Here is a 13,469-nt window from a genome sequence, read left to right as displayed (position 1 = left end):
AGCCACTCTCCAATCCTCCGGCACTTCACCCGTAGACAGTGACATTTTAAATATTTCTGCCAGGGCCCCCGCAATTTCAACACCAGTCTCCTTCAAGGTCCGAGGGAACACTCTGTCAGGTCCCGGGGATTTATCCACTTTAATTTTCCTCAAGACAGCAAGCACCTCCTCCTTTTCAATCTGTACAGTTTCCATGGTCTCACTACTTGATTCCCTCAATTCCATAGATTTCATGCCAGCTTCCTTAGTAAATACAGACGCAAAAAACCTATTTAAGATCTCCCCCATTTCCTTTGGTTCCGCACAAAGCCGACCACTCTGATCTTCAAGAGGACCAATTTTATCCCTTACAATCCTTTTGCTCTTAATATACTTGTAAAAGCTCTTTGGATTATCCCTCACTTTGACTGCCAAGGCAACCTCATGTCTTCTTTTAGCCCTCCTGATTTCCTTCTTAAGTATTTTCTTGCACTTCTTATACTCCTCAATCACCTGATTTACCCCCTGTTTCCTATACATTTCATACAACTCCCTCTTCTTCTTTATCAGAGTTGCAATATCCCTTGAGAACCAAGGTTCCTTATTCCTATTCAATTTGCCTTTAGTCCTGACAGGAACATACAAACTCTGCACTCTCAAAATTTCCCCTTTGAAGGCTTCCCACCTACCAATCACATCTTTGCCAGAGAACAACCTGTCGCAATCCGCGCTTTTTAGATCCTTTCTCATTTCTTCAAATTTGGCCTTCTTCCAGTTCAGAACCTCAACCCTAGGACCAGATCTATCCTTGTCCATGATCAAATTGAAACTAATAGTGTTATGATCACTGGAACCAAAGTGCTCCCCTACACAGACTTCTGTCACTTGCCCTAATTCGTTACCTAACAGGAGATCTAATATTGCATCCCCTCTAGTTGGTCCCTCTATATATTGATTTAGAAAACTTTCCTGAACACATTTTACAAACTCTAAACCATCTAGACCCCTAACAGTATGGGAGTCCCAATCAATGTATGGAAAGTTAAAATCCCCTACCATCACAACTTTATGTTTCCTGCAGTTGCCTGCTATCTCTCTGCAGATTTGCTCTTCCAAGTCTCGTTGACTATTGGGTGGTCTGTAATACAATCCCACTAATGTGGCCATACCTTTCCTGTTTCTCAGCTCCACCCATAAGGACTCAGTAGACAAGCCCTCTAATCTGTCCTGCCTGAGCACTGCTGTAATATTTTCCCTAACAAGCAATACTTCATTGATCCCAAATGAAATTACAGTATCACAGTAGCATTACAAGTGCACAGATATACAAATATTAGAAGAGAAGTAAGAAAGAATAAAAACTAAGTTTCCTCAAACAGTCTAACAGAAGGGAGTCATCACTTGTCTCATTGTAGAGCCCAATGGGTGAGGGTAAGAATGACTTTAGATAGTGCTCTTTGGAGCAACACAGTTGTCTTAATTGATAACTAAAAGTGCTCCTCTGCTCAGAGTGGCACGTAGCGGGTAGCCAGGATTGCCAGGATTTTCTGTAGGGTCCTTTGTTCTACCACAGCCTGCAGTGTGTCCAGTTTGACTCCTATAACAGAGCCAGCCTTTCGAATCAGTGTATTGAGCCTGTTGGCATCACCCATGTTAATCCCATTGCCCCAGCACACCACCACATAGAAGGTTGTACTGGTGACAACAGACTGGTTTAACATGTGAAGCAGAGGCTTCCATACTCCAAATGACCTCAGTCTCCTCAGGAAGGAGAGGTGACTCTGGCCCTTCTTGTACACAGCCTCCATGTTGGAGTTCTGCTCAAGTCTGTCATCCAGGTGCACCCCCAGGTACTTGTAGGTCCTCACCAGATCCATGGTGGGGTGGTTACCATCAACAGTAACAGAAAGCAGTGCAGGCTTAGTCTTCCTAAAGTCCATTACCATCTGCTTTGTCTTCCTGATGTTGAGCTGCAGATGATTCAGCTTGCACCATTTGACAAAGTCCTTCAACAAGGCCCTGTATTCATTCTCCTGTCCTCCCTTATACACCCAACTATTGCTGAGTCATCAGAGAATTTCTGCAGGTGACATGACTCAGTGTTGTAATGAAGGTAGACACAGTAACACATTACAAATATTTTTGAAAAATGTAAAAATACCTTGTTTTACAAATATTGGCCAGGAAATCGGAACTCCCTTACTTTTTATTTATCTTTTATGTAGTTTGGCATTAAACTGCAAATTGAATTTCCTTCAAATATTTCAAATAATTTTGAAACATATAAGAGGCAGAGAACAGAGAAAACAGTTAATATACCTCATATATATATATTGTATATAATATACCTCATTTATTAAATGATTAATATGTGTAAGTTAATTGGTCCTATTTGCTACAGAGATAGACTTTCAGTTTCTATTTCTAGCCATTTTTATACTCTAAATAACTATATTTATACATTGTAATTTGACCAGTTTAAAAATATATGCCACAGGAAAAAAAATCAAGACAAGTTCCTAAATCTCTTTTTCAAGGCTACCACCAGTAATACTTAATCACTTAGTTGTCAATGAACCCTTTGAGTGTAAGTTTTTCTGTTGTTTGTAAACTGATTGATCTTACAATATAGGTTACATGGCTTATCAAAATAACATGAAAATCACATATCCTTGTGCAAGCACTTCTGGCATAAAACTCTTCGCATTTAAGACAGAATGTACACTGTGCTTGTTTCTCTCAATGATTCATTGTAAGGTATCACAGCTACCTTACAGCTCTAGCAACCTGAATTTGATGTTAACCTTGGGTGGTGTCTGTCCTGTGCTTGCATGGACATTCCTCAGATGCTCTGGTTTCTTCCCACAATTCAATGACATGCTGGCTGTTAGGTTAACTGGTTCCATGATTTCCTTTTATGTCAAAATTATGGGCAGCCTGGTGGCCAGTGGGAGAATCAGTGGGGGTATTAATGACAGTGTGTAAGAGATCAGTTAAAAAGAAAGGTTAAAAGATGGAGTTGATGTCCTGGCTTTGAGAGACTTAATGGGCTGCAGGGATTCCTTCTATGTCATAAGGGAATGTGAGAAAAATATGAGTAACCAGCTTTTTATCTTGTTAAATCTGTTGTCCAAGACAAAAATGTTTGATTATTTGAATCCTTTGACATGTTAAATAAATTGAATTACCTCTGAGAGGGTGGGAAATGGGGAGAGGGAGGGAGGGAGAATAAACATCTTTGATTTAAGATTCGGTTATCCTGTTAAACTTATTCCAAAGTAAAACCGTTAGCTGTCCATGAAGTTTGTCCTCTGCATTGAAAAAGGACCTGACTAATTTTAAAATTAGAAGTTTAAATATTTCAACGATTCTTTATTGTATTTAGTGTTCTGTCTTCTCCTTTTTGCTCAAAATAATTCAAGTTCAAGTATTCAAAGCAATAATTTTCAAAATCCTATCTTCAGAAACTATAAGAATACTTTACTTTATTGTCACCAAACAATTGATACTAGAGTGTACAATCATCACAGTGATATTTGATTCTGCGCTTCGCGCTCCCTGGAATACAAATCGATAGTAAATATAATAAAAATTTAAATTATAAATCGTAAATAGAAAATTGAAAAGGTAATGTAAGGTAGTGCAAAAAACCGAGAGGCAGGACCGGATATTTGGAGGGTACAGCCGAGATCCGGGTCAGGATCCGTTCAGCAGTCTTATCACAGTTGGAAAGAAGCTGTTCCCAAATCTGGCCGTACGAGTCCTCAAGCTCCTGAGCCTTCTCCCGGAGTGAAGAGGGACAAAAAGTGTGTTGGCTGGGTGGGTCGTGTCCTTGTTTATCCTGGTAGCACTGCTCCGACAGCGTGCGGTGTAAAGTGAGTCCACAGATGGAAGGTTGGTTTGTGTGATGTGCTGCGCCATGTTCACGATCTTCTGCAGCTTCTTCCGGTCTTGGACAGGACAACTTCCATACCAGGTTGTGATGCACCCTAGAAGAATGCTTTCTACAGTGCATCTATAAAAATTAGTGCGGGTTTTAGAGGACAGGCCAAATTTCTTTAGCTTTCTCAGGAAGTAAAGGCGCTGGTGGGCCTTCTTGGCAGTGGACTCTGCTTGGTTGAACCAAGTCAGATCATTTGTGATATTGACCCGGGGGAACTTAAAGCTTTTGACCTGTTCCATTTGTGCACCACCAATGTAAATGGGGTCGTGCGGTCCGCTATTTCTTCTGAAGTCAACAACCAATTCTTTCATCTTGCTGACGTTGAGGGAGAGGTTATTGTCTTCGCGCCATGCCACCAGGTTCTTAATTTCCTCTCTGTACTCAGACTAATCATTACCTGAGATACGGCCTACAATTGTGGTGTCATCAGCAAACTTATATATTGAGTTCGATAGAAACTTGGCTACACAATCATGGATGTACAGTGAGTACAGCAGGAGGCTGAGTACACAGCCTTGTGGGGCACCGAACCAGAGCATATGTCAAAATTAGCTTTGGAATTGTGAAATTAGCTATCATAGCTTCTGTTATCCAAAGAAAGACACTATATATATGTACATATATACATATTGTTTAGCATTCAATAACATATATTGTTTAATTTTGCCTAAGAAATGTAACTCACAGCAGTTACATTTCAACTGTGTAGATATATCATTTATAAAATGAATTGATGCCTAAATCAATGCTTTTATCTGTTTCATTTACATCAGGAGAAGTGCCAGGCCTTTATACACCAGAAGAACTGGAACCAATCCTGTCACCTTTAAAAGACCAAGCCTCACAAGATGGATTCCTTGGACCTATCTTTAATTACTTCACTTATAGTAAGGAAAATTAAAATCAATACAGCAGTATCACATTTCTTTAGCTATTGTGGTATGGATGAGCTACCGATATTATCAAATTTCACAGTGGAAATTTGTGAAATCATTTGGAAATCTGGGAATTTGTTTGATATCTATAATGCAGCTCTACATTTAATGCCTGTCAAGGTTGGCGACTTTTATGTATTTCTGGTTTAGTCTACATCATTTCCACAAAATGCAGTTGATTTGGAATGTCCACAGGATATTAAAATGATATGTTGCAGGTAAAACATTTTGAAATGTTCATGAATTCCAATTTGTGTAAACAACACACACAAAATGTTGGAAGAGCTCAGCAGGCCAGGCAGCATCTATGGAAAAGAGTACAGTTGACGTTTCGGGCCGAAACCCCTCAGCAGGTCCTGAAAGGTCCTGCTGGAGTTTCTCCAGCATTTTGTGTGTGTTGCTTGGATTTCCAGTATCTGTAGATTTTCTTTGTTCCCAATTCATGTAACTTTTGCTTGTTTACTCCAAAGCTTACTTCATGCTAACAAAACTTATTTACTTAACTATTGATGAAATCTTTGACCACAACTTGACAATACCTTCTACCTCACTCCATTCCCTTCACCCAGTTTCTCCATCATTATATCTGAATGACAACTTCCATACCAGTGCTTCTGAGATATTTTGCTTTTCATTAACTGTAGCTTACTCTCCATCAATGGCAGGTAGGGCTCTCATCCAGAATTGCTCTATTTCTCATATTTAAGCTCTCCCTCCTCACTCTTCACTGATCCAGATAAAGAATAGTGTTTTGCCTTGTCTTCATCTTACATCTGAACAGCATCTGCATTCAATGGATCAAATTGCAGGTCTAAAATGAAACAGAAAATCCTGGAATCATTCAGCTATTCAGGCACCAAAGTTTCAGTTTCAAGTCCCTTTGTCAGAAAATAATAAATCTGTTCTTCCTTTCTAAGCGGTGTAAGTATTCAGTAAATGATTAGGACTTCTAATCTTCAAAGCACTTATTTCCTTTCATCATAATTTGCTATTGATAATTTTGCATTTATGTTCTTGTTGTTTCATTTCAAAGAAAAAAAATGACTTAAAAACTTCTGTGTCGGTACACATTACCCGATCTATTGTGTATTTCTGGCATATTTGAATTTGATTATTTTTCATTCCAGAAATTTATTCCTGTAAATAATATAGGGGCAGCACAGGTGACTTTCCCTTCTATGGCTACTGCTGTGTAGAACATCTCATGTTGGTTGCATTATGGAGTATTTTCCCTAGTCTATGGATTAAGTCAGTGGTCCATTCTGAGTGATGCCCAGAGCTGCCTTTTATTATTTTCTGCAGGCATTATGTAATGTATATTAATGGTCTTTAGAAAATAATTGGCACATAGCTTGGTTTGCATGTACATAAATAACATTGAAAGCAAATTGATAGTTGTAGCGCTCAACCCATGAGTGCAGATAGCCAAATATTGTGATCTTTGGCTTTAAGCTGTGAACTGCATGATAATCTGTATGTTCTGCCATTCAATCAACATAGAAAGTCAACATATAAGTGAAGAATATTTAGTTCTAAGCCTGTTCTGCTAGGTCATGGCTAATCTGGTATCTAGCTTTTTATATTGTCCCTCAATACTTAGGGGTAATAAATATCCACTCTGCTCAATTTAAATGTTAGCAACTGGCTTATCAATTGCCTTTATGGGTGAGGGTTCCAAATTACACTTTACATGTTTCTTACTTCTTGAAAGAGCTGGCTGTAATTTTTAGACCATGCTACAACAGTAAAATATTTCTCTCAACTTACGATCTGAGCAGAGCTGGAAAGATGAACACACATACTTGGACATAGTACAGCCAGCAGTGGGCTGTTTTTCACTATTGTTGCTCTCTTTCCCATCACAGCTGTTTCTTTCCCACACATTTGTCTATTTCAACTTATGAATAGTTCTCAAGAATGGAATCCTCTTGAACTCCGTAGTTTGTCCTTTCCACATCTAGGAGTTGTTTTGGTAAATCTACTCTGCCCACAAGATAGGCTTTGTACCAAGTATGACTTTTTTATAATTTAGCTCTCACAATATAAATGTCTGGATTTTATTATCCTTTCTATGTTATTTTCTATACTAGTATTTGGCACTTTAATGATTGATGGACATGGAGCTTCAGATTTTTTGTCACCTTAAGGCTGCACTTGATTTTGTCTTTCTTTAAGTAATGCGTTGTGATATAGATAAATTCTATCTAATTTTTTTGTTATAGTAATTAATTTTATTTAAAAGTCAACAAAAATGTTCACCTTGTTTTATAGGAATTCAGCAAAATTTACATGTTGTCCTTATTATGGATTGCACTAACTCCAATTTTACAATTAACTGTGAAAGTAACCCAGCTTTTTACAAGAAGTGTGTGGTACAATGGATGGAGGGATGGACTAATAGTAGCATGAAGAAAGTAAGTGAAGAATATTTAAGAACATGGCATTATTGTAATTTCTTTTATTCTAGTTACCCTGCCAATAGCTCCTCTGAAGATATTGCTGCATCTTTTCAACATAATTGACTTTTGGGGGGGAAAATTATATGAGAAAGTTTATTTTACATTTCTTTCTTGACTGTGCAAACCTGCTTGAAAACAATATCTATTATATACTGTACAGTATACGTTAACTGTGTGGGGCATTGATAGCATGTAGATTTCTAATCAATTATCTTAATAAGCGATTTGCTTTACAGGAACGAAGCTTAGAGTTCTTAGTTGTATGCACTAACATGCAAACTAGTGATAGCTCAGTGGTAATCCCTTCTTAGTTTCAGGGATTTTACTGTAAGTGAATTTCAGAATGGTGTTAGAACTTGCAGCCAAACTCAGTTTAGGATAAGGGGTGGGGTGCTAAATGAATAAGTTGCTTTGTTCTAGATGGTACTGAGTTGCTTGAATGCTGATGGAACTGTCCTCAGCCAGTATTCCATTGTAGGTGTGTCAAAGTACTTTAGGAGTGGGTTGAGTCACTTGTTGTAGAATACTAACTTCTTGCTTCGTTTTGAAAGCATTGTATTTATATGGCGGACCAATTAAGATTCCTAGTCAAGAGTGGCTCCTAGGCCATTAATGATGGGGATTTGGATGACTATACTTGCTTTTAATGTTAGATTCTAATTCTTCATTGATGAAGTTTTTTTTGCATTTACAAAACTGTCTGGAGGAATCTCATCTCCCTGCAGCAATTTTCTTGGGCTTAATTGATTCATCTCCAATGGCTCTGACCGTCTTCATTTGTACAGAAATAACTTAAATGAATGGCACTTTTCTCTTTGCCATTGATCTCAATTATACTCATATTTCTTGACACCACAGATGGTCAGGTGCTACCTGGTCACAAAGCAGTTCAAAAGTAGTGTACTTCTGAACTATCTCAATGAACAAGTGATTTTATGATTTCCTGAAGAACTTTGTGGAATTGACTCCCAGGAATACAGGTGCAACTCCTTTAAGCAGATGAAGATCTGCTATTACCATGGTCAGACAAGAGGGAGGAAAGGAGGACACCAAGTCAGACTAAAACGTTGAGGTATAAAAGTTCCTCTACCCAGCATCTTGTTAGCAAATGTACAGTCACTAGAGAACAAGACTGAGGGCCTAAGGGCAAAAATGCTGTATCAGACGGAAAAGAGGGATTGGTCTGTTCTCTGTCTCACTCCACTAAGGGGTCCTCAATCTATCAGATGGACTGGAATGCTGATTTGAAGAAGGTAAGTGGTGCGGGTCTGTGTTTCATGAATAACTCTTATGTGGTGCTCGGACGAAGTGGTCTTGTTGCACTCTTGTTCTCCCAACCTGGAACACCTAATGTTCAAATACTGTTCATTCTACTTACTGTGAGAATTCTCTGTGATCCTAACCACAGTTTTCACTATGCCAAGCACAGACTGAAGCAAGCACTTGATGTGTGACAATTAGCAAATCAGACACAGCCTAGCTGAAACCTTCCAGATTATTTTAATTGGGCTTGTTTGAAGAAACTCCTGCCCTATTATCATCAATGTATCACCTATCGCACCAGAGGTCCAATCATACTCGACCACCTCTACACTACCATAAGGAATGCCTAATGTTCCATCCCTAGATCGTATTTTGGAAAATCAGGTTATCTGGCTGTCTTCCTTCTATCTACATACAGGTTGAGGCTAAAAAGCAAGGCTCCTGGGTGAGGACATGGTCTTTTGGGGCAGAGGAGTGCTACTGGATTGCTTTGAGTCAGTGGACAGGGCCAAATTCAAGGAATCATCAGAGGATCTGAACGAATATGCCATGGTTGTCATAGAGCTTATGAAGTCACTCGTGGACGAGTGTGTCCTGGTAAAATTATTTAGTGTCTTCCCAAACCACAAGCCCTGGATGAACCAAGAGATCCACGGTCTCTCGAGGGCCAGATCTGTGGCATTCAGATCTGGTGACCAAGTAAAATGCAAGAGGTCCAGATACGACTTCTGGAAAGCCATTTCACATGCAAAGTGGCAATTTCGGACCAAACTTGAATCACAGAAGGATGTTTGACAGTTGTGGCAAGGGTTGAATGCTATCACCTCCAACAAAGTAAAACCAAGCAACATATGTGACAATAAGATTTTCCTCTCAGTTAAGCTCAATGCCTTTTATGCTCGCTTTGACTGAACTCTCATGAACCCGGATGGCCCTGTGATTTTTGCCTCTGAGGCCAAAGTGAGAGCTTCTTTCAAAAGCGTGAACCCAGGAAAAGCATATGGCCCAGGCAGGTTACATATCGAGTACTGAAGACCTGTGCTAATCATCTGGCTGGAGTGTTCACTGATATCTTTAACCTCTCGTTTCAGTAGTCTAAGGTACACACCTGCTTGAAATAGACTTCAAGTAAACGAGTGCTCAAGAAGAACATGGTAACTTGCCTCAGTGACTATTGTCCAGTACCACTTAAGTCCACTGTGATGAAGTGCTTTGAAAGGTTGAAAATGAATCATATCAACTCCTCCCTGAGGAATGACTTGGATCTTCTCTAGTTTGCATACTATCACAGCAGGTCAACAGCAAATGCCATTTTATTGGCTGTTCACTCAACCCTGAAACACTTGGATAGTAAAGATGCATACATCAGGATGCCCTTTATTGCTACAGTTCTGCATTTAACGCTATCATTCCCTCAAAACTAATTAATAAGCTCCATTTCCTGGACCTTAATACCTCCTTGTGTAACTAGATCCTCAATTTCCTCACTTGCAGACCTCAGTCATTTCGGATTGGCAACAACATGGCCTTCATAATCACCATCAAAATAGGTGCACAACAAGGCTGTGTGCTTAGTCCCCTGCTCTACTCACTTAACACTTATGACTGTTTTGCTAAGTACAGCTCCAATACCATATTTAAGTTTTTGACAACACCACTGTTGTTGGATGCTGACAAATCATCATCTAGGAGGGACTTTGAAAATATGGCTGAACAGTGCCACAGCAACAGCCTATCACACAATGTCAGCAAAACCAAAAAGCTGATTATTGACTGCAGGAGGAGGAAACCGGAGGTCCATGAGCCAGTTCTCATTAGAGGATGAGAGGTGGAGAGAATCAGCAAATTTAAATTCCTCAGCATTATTATTTCAGAGGATCTGTCATGAGTGCCATTACAAAGAAGGCATGGCAGTGCCTCTACTTCCTCAGAAATTTGTGAAGATTTGCCATGACATCTAAAGCTTTGACAAATTTCTATAGATTATATTGGCTGGTTACATCATGGCCTGGTATGGAAACGCCAATACCCTTGAATGGAAAGGTAGATATGGCCCAGTCCATCACAGGTAAAGTGCTGCCCATGAATGAGCTCATCTACAAGGAACACTGTTGTAGGAAATCAGCATCCATCATCAAAGATCCCCACCATCTAGGTGGTGCTCTCTTCTCACTGCTGCCATCAGGACGGAAGTACAGAAGCCTCAGGTCCCACACACCAGATTCAGAAGCAATTGTTACCCCTCAGCCATTTGGCTCTTGAACTAGAGGGGATCACTTCACTCACCCCAACACTGAACTGATTCGACAACTTATAGGCTCACTTTCAAGAATCTACAACTCATGTCTCAGTATATATGTGTATATATTTATTCAGCTATTTATTTTATTTAGTTTTTTCCTTTTTTGTACTTTCATAATTTTGTCTTTTGCATACTGGTTGTTTGCCCATGTTTGTTGTGTACAGTTCTCCGTTGATTCTATTGTGCTTTTTGTATTTACTGCGAATTTCTACATGACAATCAATCTCAGGACAGTATATGTTGACATTTATGTACTTTTATAATACTTTAACTTTGATCTTTGAACTTTGGATGTTAAGGGAAATTACTGCAACCTCACTCTCTGGAATTCAGATTTGTCTATGTTTATGCCAAGGTGTAATGAAAAAAAAACAACCTGAAGGTTAGCTATTGGTAACTACCACATGAAAGCATTGTCAATGGTTGCTTTTATTAATTTGCTGGCAGTTTTGATCAGACACTAATGGACAAGATTGTTCTACTTTTTAAGGACAGGACATAGCTCCACTTACATGGGGGTTCTAATCTTCAAGCTGGAAGTTTTGAGCACAAGGAGAAAAATGGATACATTTTTGTTTTGATTTGCTAGATTGTCCTGGATCTGTTCTGTTCCCTGAACTGATTGCCTACCAAGTCTACCCAACTGGACTAACCAATTCCCAAAGTGGAGGGACAGCCAAACTGTGAGAAGTCTCATGAGTCATCGCACGATACATAACTTAGCATACTTAAGGCCAGAGTGGAGCCCTACCCTGGAACACCCCCAAAAACATCCTACTAGCCTTTGACATTTTAGCACTGTCAATATTTTTTTAAAGTATATGATCTCACAACTTTCTGTGCTGGCCAGATCCAGCATTCTGAGAATTTGGATGTGAACTACATTTGGATTTTGTGCTCAGCAGAGCAGGAGGTCAGATGTGCCACATTAAACATCAAACTTCAAGTGGCTTGCAATTCTCCTAAGCTATAACTAATCTCAGTGACTAAGTTTACAAAGGAACTACAACCAAACTAAAAATAGCTTTGTGTGTTTTGTAGTTACTTCAGACCTTGAAAGTAGATGTCTCACAGGTGATGATGGATTGACTCTGTGATTTAAAAATGCTAATTAAAAATATTTACAGTTATCTCAATCAACTTTACCATGTTATAAATGCAAGGAAAATTTTTGAAAGTACAGCTGAAGATAAATGTTTTGAAAATTCTCCATTTGCATATTTTGCATTTATTAATTTATTAATTTGAGAAGCAAAACATTTCTCACAATATGTATAATTATGCCCAGAATCACAATAGTACTGCAAGGAGATACTGCACCTGGCAAATATAACACAGAATGTTGTTCATTGTAAAGTAGAAATAACTTATGATCAAAACAACCCTCACATTTTGTAAAACCATCAAAATGCTTCATGTTATGAATTGAGGCTGCTGAAGACTCATTCATGAATAAAGAGGTAGTGATATTTCAAACCTGAACTGAATATCCTGAAGCATAATAGATTGCATAATGCTGGCTAACTATCTCTGAAGGGTAAACTATTGACTGTTAGACATTTGTTCTTCAGCAGTTCTTTGATTTCTGTCTGTGTGCTGTCAAACTCTGAAATGCAAAACCTCATGATGGTGATGATGGTGTATCTGGCTACCTGTCCCTCTAATGGTCTTGCCATTGAACCCAGAAGCGAAACAGTAACTTTGAGAAAAGAAAGTCTTGATGCATTTTGCCAGGGAAATTTGGCGTACATTTGAAGTACGATTTATTTAAATACTGTCCTTGTTTAAAAGGGTGGGTACTGTACTTTTTAATGCTTTCAATAGTTTGCAAGCATTTAATGTGTTTTAGTTTATGAGTCGGTAAAGTAAAATAAGTTATTTTATTGAATTATTATTTCAGTTTTTATTTGAAATATTCATGATATACATATTACAAAAATAGCAGTTAAAATGCCATGCAGTTTTCAGGCTGTGTAAAAATTTTCTGCTCAGAGCAATGGTTGGTCCACGCAACTGTAAAAACAATTAGAAGCAACATTATTTAGAAAGTTATTTTGAATTTTTGACTATCAAGAAGTGTTGACTATAGCTGTCAAAGAGCCTCGTGCGGTCACAGTATCGAGAGGTTCTGGGGCTGGGCTTACATCTATGTTACCTGAGGCCTACTTGCTGTTTGGTGCCTGCTGCTGCATGCTGAATGGGGGTCCGAGAGTTCTACACCTGGAAAATATAAATGCTGACAGGCACAGATGCTGGGTAGACGGTTCACCCAGGATAATTATGCTCAAAGATCAAACTATTAGTGCAAGTTATTTTAAATGACAGCAATCTGTTTCAAGAACATGAAGTAATTTGATTTGTTTTTGTTGCCAAAGGTTATTGGGTGAACACACAATCGCTCCTTATATTCAATTACTTCTACTTACTAATTCATTGAAAATGTTCATTCAATTATTCTGCTAACATTGCTGCCATATTTTTATCTTAATTGCTTTGTATATCTGCCTTCAGTGATTTTAATTCTAGATACAAATAAGCGAGTACAGATTAGTGTCATGTACATCTGTGTGAATGGTTAATAATATCCA

The 13,469-nt window shown here is 38.7% G+C and overlaps 1 protein-coding gene across 9 annotated transcripts in view; it reads left to right on the top strand.

Moving 5' to 3' along the window:
• Positions 1-13,469, top strand: part of dync2h1 (dynein cytoplasmic 2 heavy chain 1) — a 474,884-nt gene that overhangs the window by 186,629 nt on the left and 274,786 nt on the right. For all 9 annotated transcript variants that reach the window (XM_072263133.1, XM_072263132.1, XM_072263135.1 and 6 more), the window contains 2 exons: positions 4,696-4,809; positions 7,129-7,271. In XM_072263133.1, coding sequence (XP_072119234.1) covers positions 4,696-4,809; positions 7,129-7,271 — 257 coding nt within the window. The remainder of the gene's footprint in view (positions 1-4,695; positions 4,810-7,128; positions 7,272-13,469) is intronic.

This window comes from Mobula birostris, chromosome 7, assembly GCF_030028105.1.
Source record: "Mobula birostris isolate sMobBir1 chromosome 7, sMobBir1.hap1, whole genome shotgun sequence".
Classification (NCBI taxonomy): Eukaryota; Metazoa; Chordata; class Chondrichthyes; order Myliobatiformes; family Myliobatidae; genus Mobula; species Mobula birostris.
Note: the sequence above shows the minus strand (reverse complement) of the source record. Positions and strands in the feature narration are given on the sequence as shown.